General features: G+C 39.8%; 1 protein-coding gene across 2 annotated transcripts in view; it reads left to right on the forward strand.

The window, feature by feature from the left end:
* TPRG1 (tumor protein p63 regulated 1) overlaps nucleotides 1-13439 on the forward strand; it is a 148209-nt gene that overhangs the window by 38137 nt on the left and 96633 nt on the right. For both annotated transcript variants that reach the window (XM_044251983.1, XM_044251984.1), the window contains exon 3: nucleotides 1336-1427. In XM_044251983.1, coding sequence (XP_044107918.1) covers nucleotides 1336-1427 — 92 coding nt within the window. The remainder of the gene's footprint in view (nucleotides 1-1335; nucleotides 1428-13439) is intronic.

Below are 13439 nucleotides of genomic sequence, written 5' to 3' on the forward strand. Positions count from 1 at the left end.
CTGAGAAAGCGAGCAAACCCAAATCTACCACCTCTTTACCTCCAAGAGGAAAAGGCATTTGAATGGGTCCTAGGCCAGGTTAGTGTCTTCGTTTCCTTTCATGAGAGAAGGGTCTCAGGCTGGGGGGATTAGGAATGTTAATATTTAGAAAAGATTAGGTGGTTAGTATCAAAGTCCTGTTACACAGACGATATTCAAGAACTGACAACCTACTTGTCAGTAGCTCAGGAATGAGGATGAGGCCAGCACTACCTTGTAGGTGGGGCAATGAAATGTCTGTTTTCTTGTTTTGTCTCTACCACTTCTTAGCTGAATGAACTTGACAACTTACTTCCCCACAACAGCCCCCATTTCCACACCTATAAAATGAAATTGCTCAGGCTAGATAATCCCTGGGCTGTAGTGGTTCTCAAACTTGTCTACACATTAGAGTCATCTGGGACACTTTAAAAAATCCTGGTGTACTGATATGTGAGTCCCATCCACTGAGAATCTGGATATCATTGCCCTGGTGTGCATCTTGGGCATTAGGATTTTTAAAAGCTCCCCTGGTGATTTTGATTGTGTAGCCAGGGTTGAAGATAACGGTCTAGAGAGCAATAGTTCTCATAGTATAGCCCACACCAACAGCACCACCTGGGAACTTGTTGTAAATGTAAATTCTCGGGCACATTCCAGACCTACTAAATCAGAAAAGCTGGAAACAGTGCCCAGACATCTGTGTTTCTGATTCTGATGTGCACTGAAAGTTTAGGGATCACTGAGCTAGAGATCTCTGAATATCTTATCAGGAAAAGGGTTAATCAACTTTGAACTAGAGGTAGGCCCATGCTTGGGAGCACCTGTTTGGAGAAGGGTAAAGAATGCAAGATAATGAGACAAAAAAGCTAATTGCCCAGACCCAGCTACAGTTATGGTCAAAATATTAGAAAAGGATTTCTCTTAGGTCTTTTATTGCCATGTGCTCTTTGAAGAGAGAAACGTTTGATTTTAAAAATGTATATATTGCTAAATGTTTTGAAATTTCTGTTAAACATGTTTATTGAGGAAAACTGGCCCTCTGAAAATGGCTGACATCATTTCTGTGAGAAAGTATGAGTTGGATCATGGGAGATAGCACTCGGATCCCTTTGGTCCCACTCAAGGAGAACAGCTTTGTAAATACCAGAGTTCATGACTCAGCTCCCCGGCAGGCTGTGCCTAGAAGAAACAGACAAATGCAAGAGCTATCTTTCCCATCGACTTTCCGGAGGAGGCTGTGGGTTATACTCACTAATCATAAGCACACAGAGGGCTCAATTTCTCTAAACTAGGTATTTTCTTTTTTCCATCCAGCCGGGGGCCATTGAGACTGCCATGGAAGACTTGAAAGGGCACATAGCCGAGACTTCTGGAGAGAAAATTCAAGGCTTCTGGCTCTTGACAGAGTGAGTACTTATGGCTAAGTGAAGGTCAGTGGAAATCTGGCATTTTCCTTAAGACCACTGTAACAAAATAGGAGACAGACATGTGAAAGAATTTATTCTGGATGCCAGGTAAGATCATTGATTGACATATCCCCCAGTTAGAGAGTAAAGTTTCATGGTGCCCTATGGCTGATGTATGGTGAGGTTGGTGAGTCGCTTCACTCAGCTATCACTCTAACTTTCTCACAGGCCCTCATCATGGCTCTCAAGGACTATTGCAGGGGCCTCCTCACCCACCTCTTTGGTTCTAATCTGTCTCTTATAAATACTCTCCTTCCAGCACATCAGGCTACTAACCCATCACACTCTGGGGACAGTGGAAAAGAAGGTTAAAAAGATGAATGAGGTCAATGTATATAGTTTGAATTTTATCTTTTGTGTAATAACCTGGGCCATGAAACTAGGGAAATCATGCAGGATAGAGAAGACAGGCCACCAGTCCAGAGTTAGGATAAAAACCAAGTCTAATACTTGATTCCTTTCCTTTAATAAGTGCTCTATTCATCCTAAGGCCTATCTTAGCTCTAACGGCTTTAATTGCAAATGACACCAAGAAGATGGTTATCTTTGTGTCTTGCCCTGAGATTCTAGAATCTGTGACTTTTACCAGCAGACTATTAGGAATGCCATGGTCTTTACAATGATAAAGGAATATATTCACATAATAATATATTCATATAATAAGAGAAAGAGGCATCTCTTTTCTGCTACAGAATAGCAGTAATATATTCATATAATAGAATTTACATAATAACAGAAAGAAGCACCTCTTCCCTCCTACAGAATCCATAATATTAAATGGAGACTGTACTTAGAACTCCATTTTGGATACTCAGTTGATTCAGTAAGGTTTCCGGCTTCAAAGAGTCCAGAAGAAAAGCTCAGTAATTTGTATACTTTGAGTAGAGGATCATTTAATCTTTCACCCCTGGGCAGGACATCTTCTTTAACCAAGTTTTTTGGAAGGGAGGTGTGGGGATAAGTGGGGGGATGGGTAACACTTGAATGTTCAACCTTCCAAGCCAACAAAACTCCCTCAGTCAGTGGAATGTAGAATCAGATCACCTGTGGATCCATCTGACTGACCACCATCTCACATTATTGTTTCAAATGGGTTCTAAGAATTGAGTGAAAATGAGTTTGGAAAACCAACCTGATCATTTCTGAGCATTTGTTTCTTCATGTATACCCTGGAGATACTAATATGCATCTGAGGAATTATTATAAGAGCTAAATAAGATAGCATGGTAAAATTCTTAGCAAAGTCCCCAACCCATAGTGGATTTTCAACAGATGTCAGTGTCCCTCCTCTGTTCACAAGTTCTAACTATTGGTAAAGGCCTTTTGTTTTTGTTTGTTTGGTTGTCCCTGCCTTTATTCCTGTCCCATCCATCTCTATCTCCTTCATCTCCGGGTTATCTCTAATGAAAAGAAAAATCTATAATTCAGGTTTTTTACTGATTGACTTTTACCAATGCACATTTCATACCCACCTTCCATCTGCAAAGTAAAATTTGATTTGTGCAAATAAAATGTCTACCTTGATTAGGACTGATGTCTACTTAAAATCTTAAGGTCTAATCAGAAATAGACACCTATTTTTTCTACAGTGCATTTCATTGATTAGAAAAAAATGTACAAACCCAGTCTTTAAAAATCAGGGGTGGCATTTTGAATTCTCAAATAATAGAATCAGCAATTTCTTTAATATTATGTGTTTGAATTGTCTTATTTGTATAGAAATTTGGCTTTATGTTTGTTTGTTTGTTTAAATATATTTGTTCAGTGATTATAAAGGCCTAGGTATATCATTTGTCCAAAGATAAATGAAACTGTGTGATCTGCATTGAGACTTAGCATCATAATTCTATTTGATTTAACATCAACTAGGATGATTAATAAATCCAGGAGTTTTCAGATAAATCCAGGAGTTTTCAGATAAATTTGTGCCCCAAAGACCCAAGTTTAACACTTAGCTCTGAACCTAATGGGAAGTTCAAAGAATTGGTAAGGACTATCTGGCAACTGTTTCTCTTTTGCTTTGTGGTATTTCTTTATGTCATAGACACTAATGAGGGATGTATCTTGTTCATGTGGAATTTTAAGCAATCGTTGTTCCCTGTCAGACTTTCCTCCATTTGCACTTTGAAACCATTTCTCCTCTTTTATTTTTTTTTTAAGGATTTTATTTATTTATTTTTAGAGAGAGAGTGCAAGAAAACAGAGGGGAGGGACAGAGGGGGAAGGAGAGGGAGAGAAAATCCAAAGCAGACTGAATGCTGAGCATGGAGCCTGAGATGGGGCTCAATCCCAAGACCCCAAGATCATGGCCTGAGTTGAAACCAAGTGTCAGATGCTTAACCAGCTAAGCCAGCCACGCGCTCCTCATTTCCCCTCTGTAAATGGTAGTTCCTTTTTATTCTCTTTGGTCTTCCTCTCTGCCAAAATCCTTTTACACCTCTTCCCACACTCCATCAAAAACTACTTAAAAAATTATTTATTTGTTTTTATTAACATGAATTATTTGTTTCAGGGGTACATGTCTTTGATTCATCAGTCTTATGCAATTAAGTCATTTCTAGATAGTAAGAATTTGCTGTTTGCTTTTCTTTGCCTGTTGAGCCTTAAAGTTGGTTCAGACCGCCTTCTTGTCATGGACGGAGCCAGTTGTAAGTAAGATGGGTCAGGCATCTGGGCTAAATGAATAGGCTCTGAGTCACTTTGACTGTTCAAGCAGAAGATGGGAGGTATTTGTCAAAGGAAGGGCACGCCTAGACCTTCTGAATGACCTTTCACACTTAAGTTTTTGTAGTGCACCGATGTAGGGAAGGCAAACACAACAATAAAAACAATCAAACAAAACCCCAAATCCCCAAAATAACAACAGCAAAGCAAAGCAAAGCAAAGCAAAACAAAACAACACGCCTAAACAAACCTATAAATATTCAGGCCCAGAAAGGTGAGAGCCTGGGGCTACTCTTGCCTCCTTCTCTCTTTTTTCTAATGGGATGAGACCCATCCATTCAGTTCTTATGAGTTGCAGAGACTGTTCTATAGATCAGCTCCCCCAACTGCACCAACCACATAAGGCTCTTTCTTGTCAAATGTAAGGCTTTTGTGTGTGGTAGAAATGACTGGGCTTTATGCACATCAATGGTTAGCTTCTTTTATGGAAATGAGAAGCCCCTAGCTACTATCCAGCAATTTTTAAAGAATGTTTGCTTTCAAACAAGTTTTTCAGTTTCAGAATGTAAGAGTGAAGACTCCTTTAAACTATAGGGCACATGACAAGCTAGCTTGGTGTCCATGAACTTGCTTTATGTGTGTGACAGCCTTGCTGGTTTTGTGACTGCCATTTGATAGGTGAGAACTGGAGGTGAAGGAGGAGGAAGTAGGCAGATGAAGAGCATATAACAGAAAAAGCGAAGAAGGCAGACTGCATTCTTGCACTAGCTGGGTTCTGATTCTTGCCCAAAGGATGTGATGTGATGTGTCGATGTGGGGTGATTAATGAGCTCAGCTCAACCTTTAAGTGGTGAGTCCCAGAAGTGGTTTGATACAGGAGGGTGATGTGGGTGGGCATGATCGTGAGGGCTAAAGGGCCCTGAGCATCTTGTTTAAGAATTTAGATTCTGCCCCGTAGGCTATGGGGTGGCACTGATGGGTAACCAAAGTGTGACTCTATTTCTACTTTATAAGGATCACTAAAGGCCCACAATCCCTTATCTAAAACTTTTGGAACCAGATGTGAATCAGATTGAGAATTTTTCAAAATTTTGAAAGGGAAAACAACGCATATGTGTTTTATCTGATGTCCCCAAGGGAGGTCTGGGACAGCCCTCCATGATCAAGCACATGAACATTTTTTTCAGGAAAATACGTGACATTAAAAGTAGAGTGATAGGCTGCGTGAGGGTTCAGACGTGGCTTCCGTCACAGTCGCCATTTTCAGCGCTTTACTGAATTTGGAATCATGGCTGACGGAGTAGGGTGTGCACATCTTTGACATGTGAAGGATCAGCGTAGGGGGTGGAGGGGCAGGAAGTCTGGCTGATGCATTAGAAACCACGCGGTATCAGCGGAATCCAGTCCAGTGACGGCCTGCACCGGTTCATGCAGGCTTATGACCGGTGAATGTTACCATTTCAGCAATGTTGAGAGCTGATTGTTAATTATTAAAACATAAAATTCCACACCGAGTAAATTCAATTTAAAGCAAAGATAATGAACTCAAGCCTCCTTACTTTCTGACGTTCTTGATTTCACTTTGTTGTTCCATTTGCTCTTCATGCCTCTGGTATTTGTATCATGGAAATGCTACAGGAAGGGGGTGTTACCTCACACCTCTTCTTAGTTATACCTTCCATGCCGCCATATTAGTCACTTGGAATCAGCCCTGGTGGCAACGAGTAAACCATGGAAGTCAGCAAATATGAGAGATTAGAGCTTGATGTATGGCTCCGTGGACTGTCTGAACTCCAGAAAGCAAGAGAGAATGTCTTTAAAAAGCCGATGAAATTCAAAAGTATGTCATGTCTGTGGCTGTGATACTATAATAATATACCAAAATATTGAAATATTTTTCCAGCATTTAGGGAAAAAAAAAAAAACCTAAAACCTATTATCCTATTCCATGAAAGTCACTTTTTTTCACAGAAGAGGGGGTGAACCCTGAACAGGCAGCTGAGGAAAGCTTACTGCCAAGCAGAGGCTGCAAGGCTGCTGAGGGTTCGTGTTCTGGGCCTGAGGCTAGGGCCCAGGCCATTGCTGCTCTCACACCTGACTGCTGACCCCCAGTATGAGCCGGAAATTATAAAAATCCTCCTTTTTCTATTTCATCCCTCTTGTGCTCTCTACTGCAAAAGTGTAACATTGGGCACACATTAAAGAAGAAATGCTTCACAGAATTCTGTTCAGCATAGAGCATGTGCTGAAGGGTGCGTTTGGGATTGAGAGGTGAACTAATAACCTACAGAGCTGGACTTTGTGGATCTCTGTGTTTAAGCATCTGTGAGGAAAGAGTTCAAGGCAGCTGGTGGTCTTTGGCCTGGGAAACAGATGGGTTCACTCTACCGCCATCCCTGGTTTAGAAGGAAAAGGTAATTCTCCTTTATCGAGAACATGCCATATCCCGAACGTCGCAGAAAGAACTTGGTGCATGTAATCTCATTTAATTATCCAAACAGTCTTGTCATTTGCTTTTTTTAAAGAACTCAGTACAGTTTGGGGGCAAAAGGTGTGTGAGGTGTCCATAGAGCATCTGCATGGAGATGTTGAGTGGATGGCTTTACATAGGGATCCAGGTACTATCTTAAGTGATCCTCACGACATTTGTTTCTTACAGACTTGTCTTCTATAGTCTCTAAGGGCATTAAATAGCATTAAGTCAGTAAAGGCATATTCCAAGGACTATCACCCCAATTCAGAGGAGCTGCTTTGTGATGTTCTAAATGTATGTATACAGGTAGATTATTCAGTAAAACTAGAAAAATTAGTTTGAAGGCACTTGTGTGGGGGATATGAGGAGGATGGACAGAGAGGCCAAATGAAGAACTGAAGAGATGCAACCATCAACTCCAGCTAGTTCCCAGTTAGCTGAAACTATTAAGAATAGAACCCTAAGAAGACTCTAGTTAGGACCCAGGCCTCCAGCCCAGCCCATCCTGGAGCTTTATATGCTTCTATAGCTATAAAGACAGGATGGTATTTATCTTAACTTTATCTCCTCCTCTCACTGTCCTTCTTGGCCCTACTGGGAAAGAACTTTTTGAAGAAATTGTGTGTATCGTTTCAGAAGTGATCCATTAAGGCAGCACCAAGGAGAACATCTTGACACTCTGTAAGTCTCAAAAATTGTGTTATAATGGCAATGAAGTAGTTCTTCAGTAGAATGTACTCAAGATGTCTTTGTATATGGTACTTAAGGAGGCAAGAGGAGATGGGATCTTTCTCTCCAACACATTAATCTGAAGTGGTGGGGCGGATGTTCTCATTCCTCTTATTCTTAAATGAGAAGTCTTGCCTCCAGTGGCTGGGGGTCAAGTAACTCCCACTCTTCATTTTTGTGGAATATACAGTGTGTTTTATTGTCTGCCTTCCCCTAAACCCACCAAGGTTTCTATCCTAGCACTTTGGCATAATAAATATATGAAACCCAATTCTCTATCTATGTTAAACATACAGACAATACAAAAGAAGTGAAATCAAGGTGGCAATCTCATGTCATAGAAAGAGTCTTGGATTTGCAGTCAGAAGACTTGGGTTTGAATCCTTCTTCTGCTACTCACTATCAGTGCAGTGAAATAAACTTAAGTAGGTTTTGGCATTTGTTTTTTTAATTAGGGTATTTTTTTTTATTATGTTATGTTACTCACCGTACGGTACATCATTACTTTTTGATGTAGTGTTCCATGAGTCATTGTTTGTGTATAATACCCAATGCTCCATGCGATATGTGCCCTCCTTAATACCCATCACTGGGCTAACTCATCCCCCCACCCCCTCCCCTCTAAAACCCTCAGTTTGTTTCTCAGTGTCCATAGTCTCTCATGGTTTGCCTCCCCCTCTGATTTTCCTGCCTTCGTTTTTTCCTACCTTCTCCTAATGCCCTCCATTCTATTCCTTATGTCCCACAAATAGGTGAAACCATATAATAATTTACTTTCTCTGCTTGACTTAATTCACTTAGCATAATCTCCTCCAGTCCCATCTATGTTGGTGCAAAAGTTGGGTATCCATCCTTCCTGATGGCAAAGTAATATTCCATTGTATACATGGACCATATCTTCTTTATCCATTCATCTGTTGAAGGACATCTTGGCTCCTTCCAGTTTGGCTGTTGTGGACATTGCTGCTATGAACATTGGGGTACATGTGGCCCTTCTTTTCACTCATCTGTATCTTCGGGGCAAATACCCAGTAGTGCAATTGCTAAGTCTTAGGATACCTCTATTTTTAAGTTTTTGAGGAACCTCCACATTGTTTTCCAAAGTGGCTGCACCAACTTGCATTCCCACCAACAGTGTAAGAGGGCTCCCCTTTCTCCGCAACCTCTCCAACATTTATTGTTTCTTGTCTTATCAATTTTTGCCATTCTAACTAGTGTAAGGTAGTATCTCAATGTGGTTTTGATTTGAATTTCCCTGATGGCTAATGATGATGAACATTTTTTCATGTGTCTGTTAGCCATTTGTATGTTTTCTTTTGAGAACTGACTATTCATGTCTTTTGCCCATTTTTTGACTTGATTATTTGTTTTTTGGGGTGTTGAGTTTGAGAAGTTCTTTATAGATCTTGGATATCAGCCTTTTGTCTGTAGTGTCATTTGCAAAAATCTTCTCCCATTCCCTGGGTTGCCTCTATGTTTTTTGGCTGTTTCCTTTGCTATGTAGAAATCTTTTATCTTGATAAAGTCCCAAAAGTTCATTTTTGCTTTTGTTTCTCTTGCCTATGGAGATGTATCTTGAAAGAAGTTGCTGTGGCCCATGTCAAAGAGGTTGCTGCCTGTGTTCTCCTCTAGGACTTTGATGAATTCCTGCCTCACATTGAGGTTTTTCATCCATTTTGAGTTTATCTTGTTTTAATATAGTCTTTAGTCCATTAGAAATTCAATGTTCTTGACAGAAGCACAACTATTGTTAATTTTAGATGTATTTTATTCCTGCTTTTCTTCATGCATCTTTGCTAAAGATCAGAAATAATATTAATAAATAACTTATGGAATGTTTAAATTGTACCACATGTTCTGATAAGTGATTTCCCTGCACTTGCCATTATACTGTTATAATACACATGACTTAGATCATCTCTAAATGGCACTTCCCTTGGGCTCTTCCTCATATTTTCCATGTAGCTTTTATAAAGTTACTTGACCATTCATCTATTACTGGGTGATTAATTCCAAACTATCAGTGGCTACGCAAATTTAAGGATTGATATTATTTCGTTTATGTTGAAGCCCTCAGTAAGAGATATTTACCAGTAGGGCAAAGTGAGACTCCACAGTAGGAAAGAGAAATGAAAATATATAAGACATTCTCCGTTTATGTTTTGATTTTTTTTAAAGTCACGTTCTATAGCACTTTGTAGTTAAAAAGTGCTCTTCTTCATTTAATCCAATCTTCATAGCAGTCCTCTGACATAAGAAACATTACCTCCAGTTTGGAGGTGAGGAAATCAAGGCTCAGAGAGTAAGAGAGGTGGGGCTGTAGTGCATTTTGCAGCCCTGACTTTTGCTAAAATGATCCTTTTGCTGTTGTGCCCAGATTCCATTTGCGGCCCTTACTGGGTTGTGGTCTGTCGTTCTTCCAGCAGGAACAGGTTGGATAAAATCAGAATTCTGTTTCTTGGGTGGGGTAAATGGAAGGGTGCTTAACTTAGATTTCCCAGAAGAAAGAGCTATCCTGGAAGCTTAAATAAAAAGAGTCATCCTGAGAGAGAACGGGATGTTGAGGAACAGACTACTGGAAAGTATTTCCCAGGCACAGGGTGCCCCAGGCACTAATGGATCCCCAAAGCAGCACTGTAGGTGATCACTTTCTCAGCTGCGCTCCCATTTGATCCTCAAACAGACCAATGGGGGGAGGCCAGAAGGAACTATTGACTTTATTTTACGGATGAAGAAACCCAGAGATTAAATGACCTGCCTAAGGGCAACCACTTATTAAGGTCACAGTAGGGCTTAATTTCACAGTGCCCCTCACCCAGCCTCCTTGTCTTCTCATTATGTGGCTCATGCTGCTTTTTGTGAGTTTTCATCTCTGGAGACAGTGATCACCACAGTTTAAAATTACCTGAATACTCTTTGTGGCTGGGTCCAGTTTCTTTGTTGATTGTCTGCTGTCTGAAGGGAGGAGGACAGAGACTCACTGATCAAGTTCAGAGACATTTTCCCGTTTGCCTCTCCAGATCTTACTCTGCTTCTGTTGTTTTGACTTTACTTAGTGTTTTCCCCGAATCAGCTAAAAAGTCCAATACCTGTAGGGGTGGGTCTCATCATCTTTTATCTTGTTCCAGTCTAATTGTAAGGAGTATTGAACTACTTTTTTAATGAAAAATACTGCTACTGATAACTTCGGAAAAGTAGAAAGACCCCAAAGAACTCTGGAACCATGGATTTCTGATCTTTTTAGTCCTGAATAATAAACTTACTGTGCAAATTGAGTTGACATTCTGAAGTGTATCTCCTACCCATCCCTGTCTATTTTTACATGCACTCTCTTTTAGACCTTTGTACTGAAAGAGTGGTCTTGGAATGAGTAGCATCAACACCACCTAGGGATTTATTAACAGAGCTCATGCTCGGGACCCACCCCAGACCTATGGAACATGAACCTGAATCTGTTTACACAGGTTCCCTAGTTGACTTGTTTGTACACTAAAATTTAAGAAGTTCTTGTTCAGGTCACTCTTGTGCTTATCGTCCGAGGAATTTTGTGGCTCCTCACTGCCTATATACTCTTCTGCTGTATCTTTAAAACCCTGTGTATTATGGAATGAACTTGGCTCCCTAGCCCTATTTACTATGATGTCCCTTTACAAATTCTCAAAGTGAACAAATTCTCAAAGTAAACTCAAAGCACACTGGTTTCCTAAAGTTCCTGACACAGTGCTTTGGCATCATAGCCATGATTGTACTCCCTCACTTTATTTCGTATGCTGTTCCCTCCATTCTGTTTGTTCAGAACTTTCTGGATCTTCAGAGGTGATATGTCTATCAAGCCTGCCCATATAATTCTCTCAAAATGTTCCCTTTCTTCTTTCTGGTCACATTATACTCCATAGCATAGGTTACATACTGTGAAGGATTCATCCCTTGAGGCAGAGCCTGATTCTGATTCACATTTGTCCAAGCCCATCTCTGCCCACCTCCCAAGGATGTCTGGCATGTTGGGGCTCAGAACCCATCAGGAACTTGACTTGAATTTAATTCTGATAGAGTCATCTCCTGTTTGAAGCCCTCCACTGACACTAACACGGTCCATCCATTGAGTCCTGCCTCTATTTCCCTGGGCCTCCTAGAGACCCCTTGCATCCTCCAGTGAAAGCAGTCAAGCTGGAAAGTGCCTCAAATCCATTAAGATGTTAATGACCTGTGGCAGGACTCTGGCAGCAACAACAGCACCTCTGTTGCCAGAAACCATTTATACTGGGTGGGTGTTTTCGACAACCACTTAATTAAACACATTGCCTTTCTCTATAAATTCCCCATGGCAGCAGACGCATCCAGATAGCTAATGGTCCCGGAGTGACCTGAATTATAGGACAGCGAGGGCATTTAGTTACTGCAGTCACAGATGTACTTGGAAATGTTTGTTTTCCCAAGACTGCTACCAATTAGGGAGGAGTCAGAAAGAGCCAAGAGGTGAAAAAGTCTGATGCAGATAAATGCCCAGTTCCATCACTTACTAGCCATGTGACTTTGATTATACAAATCTCCTATATCCTCCAGGCCTCAGTTTTATAAATAATAAAACTATTATTTCATTATTTATATAAATAACATACAAATTATACATAATATATAATATTATATAAACAACATATTATTTATATTATTGTTTATATTTATAATATATAGTATATATAACATATATACTATATATTATTTATATTTATATTATTATTTATTACTTATAAGATGGGGATGGAAATAGGTTATTAATTTAAGGATTAAATTACTTAATATATGTAGAACACTCACAATGTTTGTAACACCTACAATATGTGTATGTACCACCTGAGAGCTGGTTTTTATTATTATTATTGTTATTGTTATTGTTATTATTTATATTGACTCATTCATACATTCATTTGTGTATTCACCAAGCTCCTCCCATAAGCCAGACTCTATCCTAAGTGATGAAAATACCAAAATAACAAGACAAGATTTTTTTGCTCAGGGAGCTCTCAGTCTGGAGGGAAGGAGGATATGTAAATGAAGTCAGTATATAATATATGTTGATATACAGTCCTGCAAATGATCTTTCAGGAGCATAGAACTTTGCATTCGTATTGTTGACTTAGGTAAAGGGGATATCCAGGATTAAAGAAGAAAGAGAAATTTCCAAAAATATATGATGAAGAAGAACTTCCAAGGAAGAGGGAAAGAACATGTGTAGAATAACAGACATAGGCTCCAGGAACCACAAATAGTTCAGTGTATCTGGGTTATAGTGATCCAGAGTAAGAGAGAGAGCTAGAAACAAGCTAGGAAGGTAGAAAGGAAGCAGAAAGTCAGGAATTTTGAATGCCAGGCTAAGGAGTTTGGATTGCATTTTTTTCCTGCAGCCACAAATTGGAGATCCATGGATCATTCAAATGCTTTAAATTGATTATGTATTTCCAATTTGCCAACATCATGTCACTCCCCATTACCTCATACTGGCCCCTCTTTATTCCCTTGTTGCAGTGATGGGTGATGCTCTCTTCCAGTCATGAGCGCCAACAGTAGGCCTCTCATGATCAGTGACCTTAGCTTGGCATCTTGAAATCAGTGTAGTAGGAAAATATATACCAAAGAAATGAAATGGGGACATCATCACTATCATTACTATTATTTTAGAAAGAGTTTACAGTTTACAACACACCACTGTCATTATGTTTCCTTCGTGACCACTATAGGCATTTCTTTCTTGAGTTACTGAAAGATATCAAACAGGGTTTTGACATTTTTAGAAAGGTAATAGGTTCTGGAAATGATTTACCAATAATCTAAAGTTAATCTTGATTATTTTGGGGCCTGCCAATGTGTGTTTCAGTAAAGAAAACAAATAAGACCTCAACTTTAATATTGAGGCTATCAACGCATTTGGGCCTCTACAGCTGTTATACAAACAACTATTAAAGAGTCTTATGAATAAACATGTTGCCTGATTCACAAACAGTAAATTGTGTTTACTCTATGAGGTACCTAGGCTGTCCTCAAATGCCCTGTTTTAGGGAACATAGGGTGAGTCTAAGAAGAGTAATCTG

Source organism: Neovison vison, chromosome 6, assembly GCF_020171115.1.
Source record: "Neovison vison isolate M4711 chromosome 6, ASM_NN_V1, whole genome shotgun sequence".
In the NCBI taxonomy this organism is placed as follows: Eukaryota; Metazoa; Chordata; class Mammalia; order Carnivora; family Mustelidae; genus Neogale; species Neogale vison.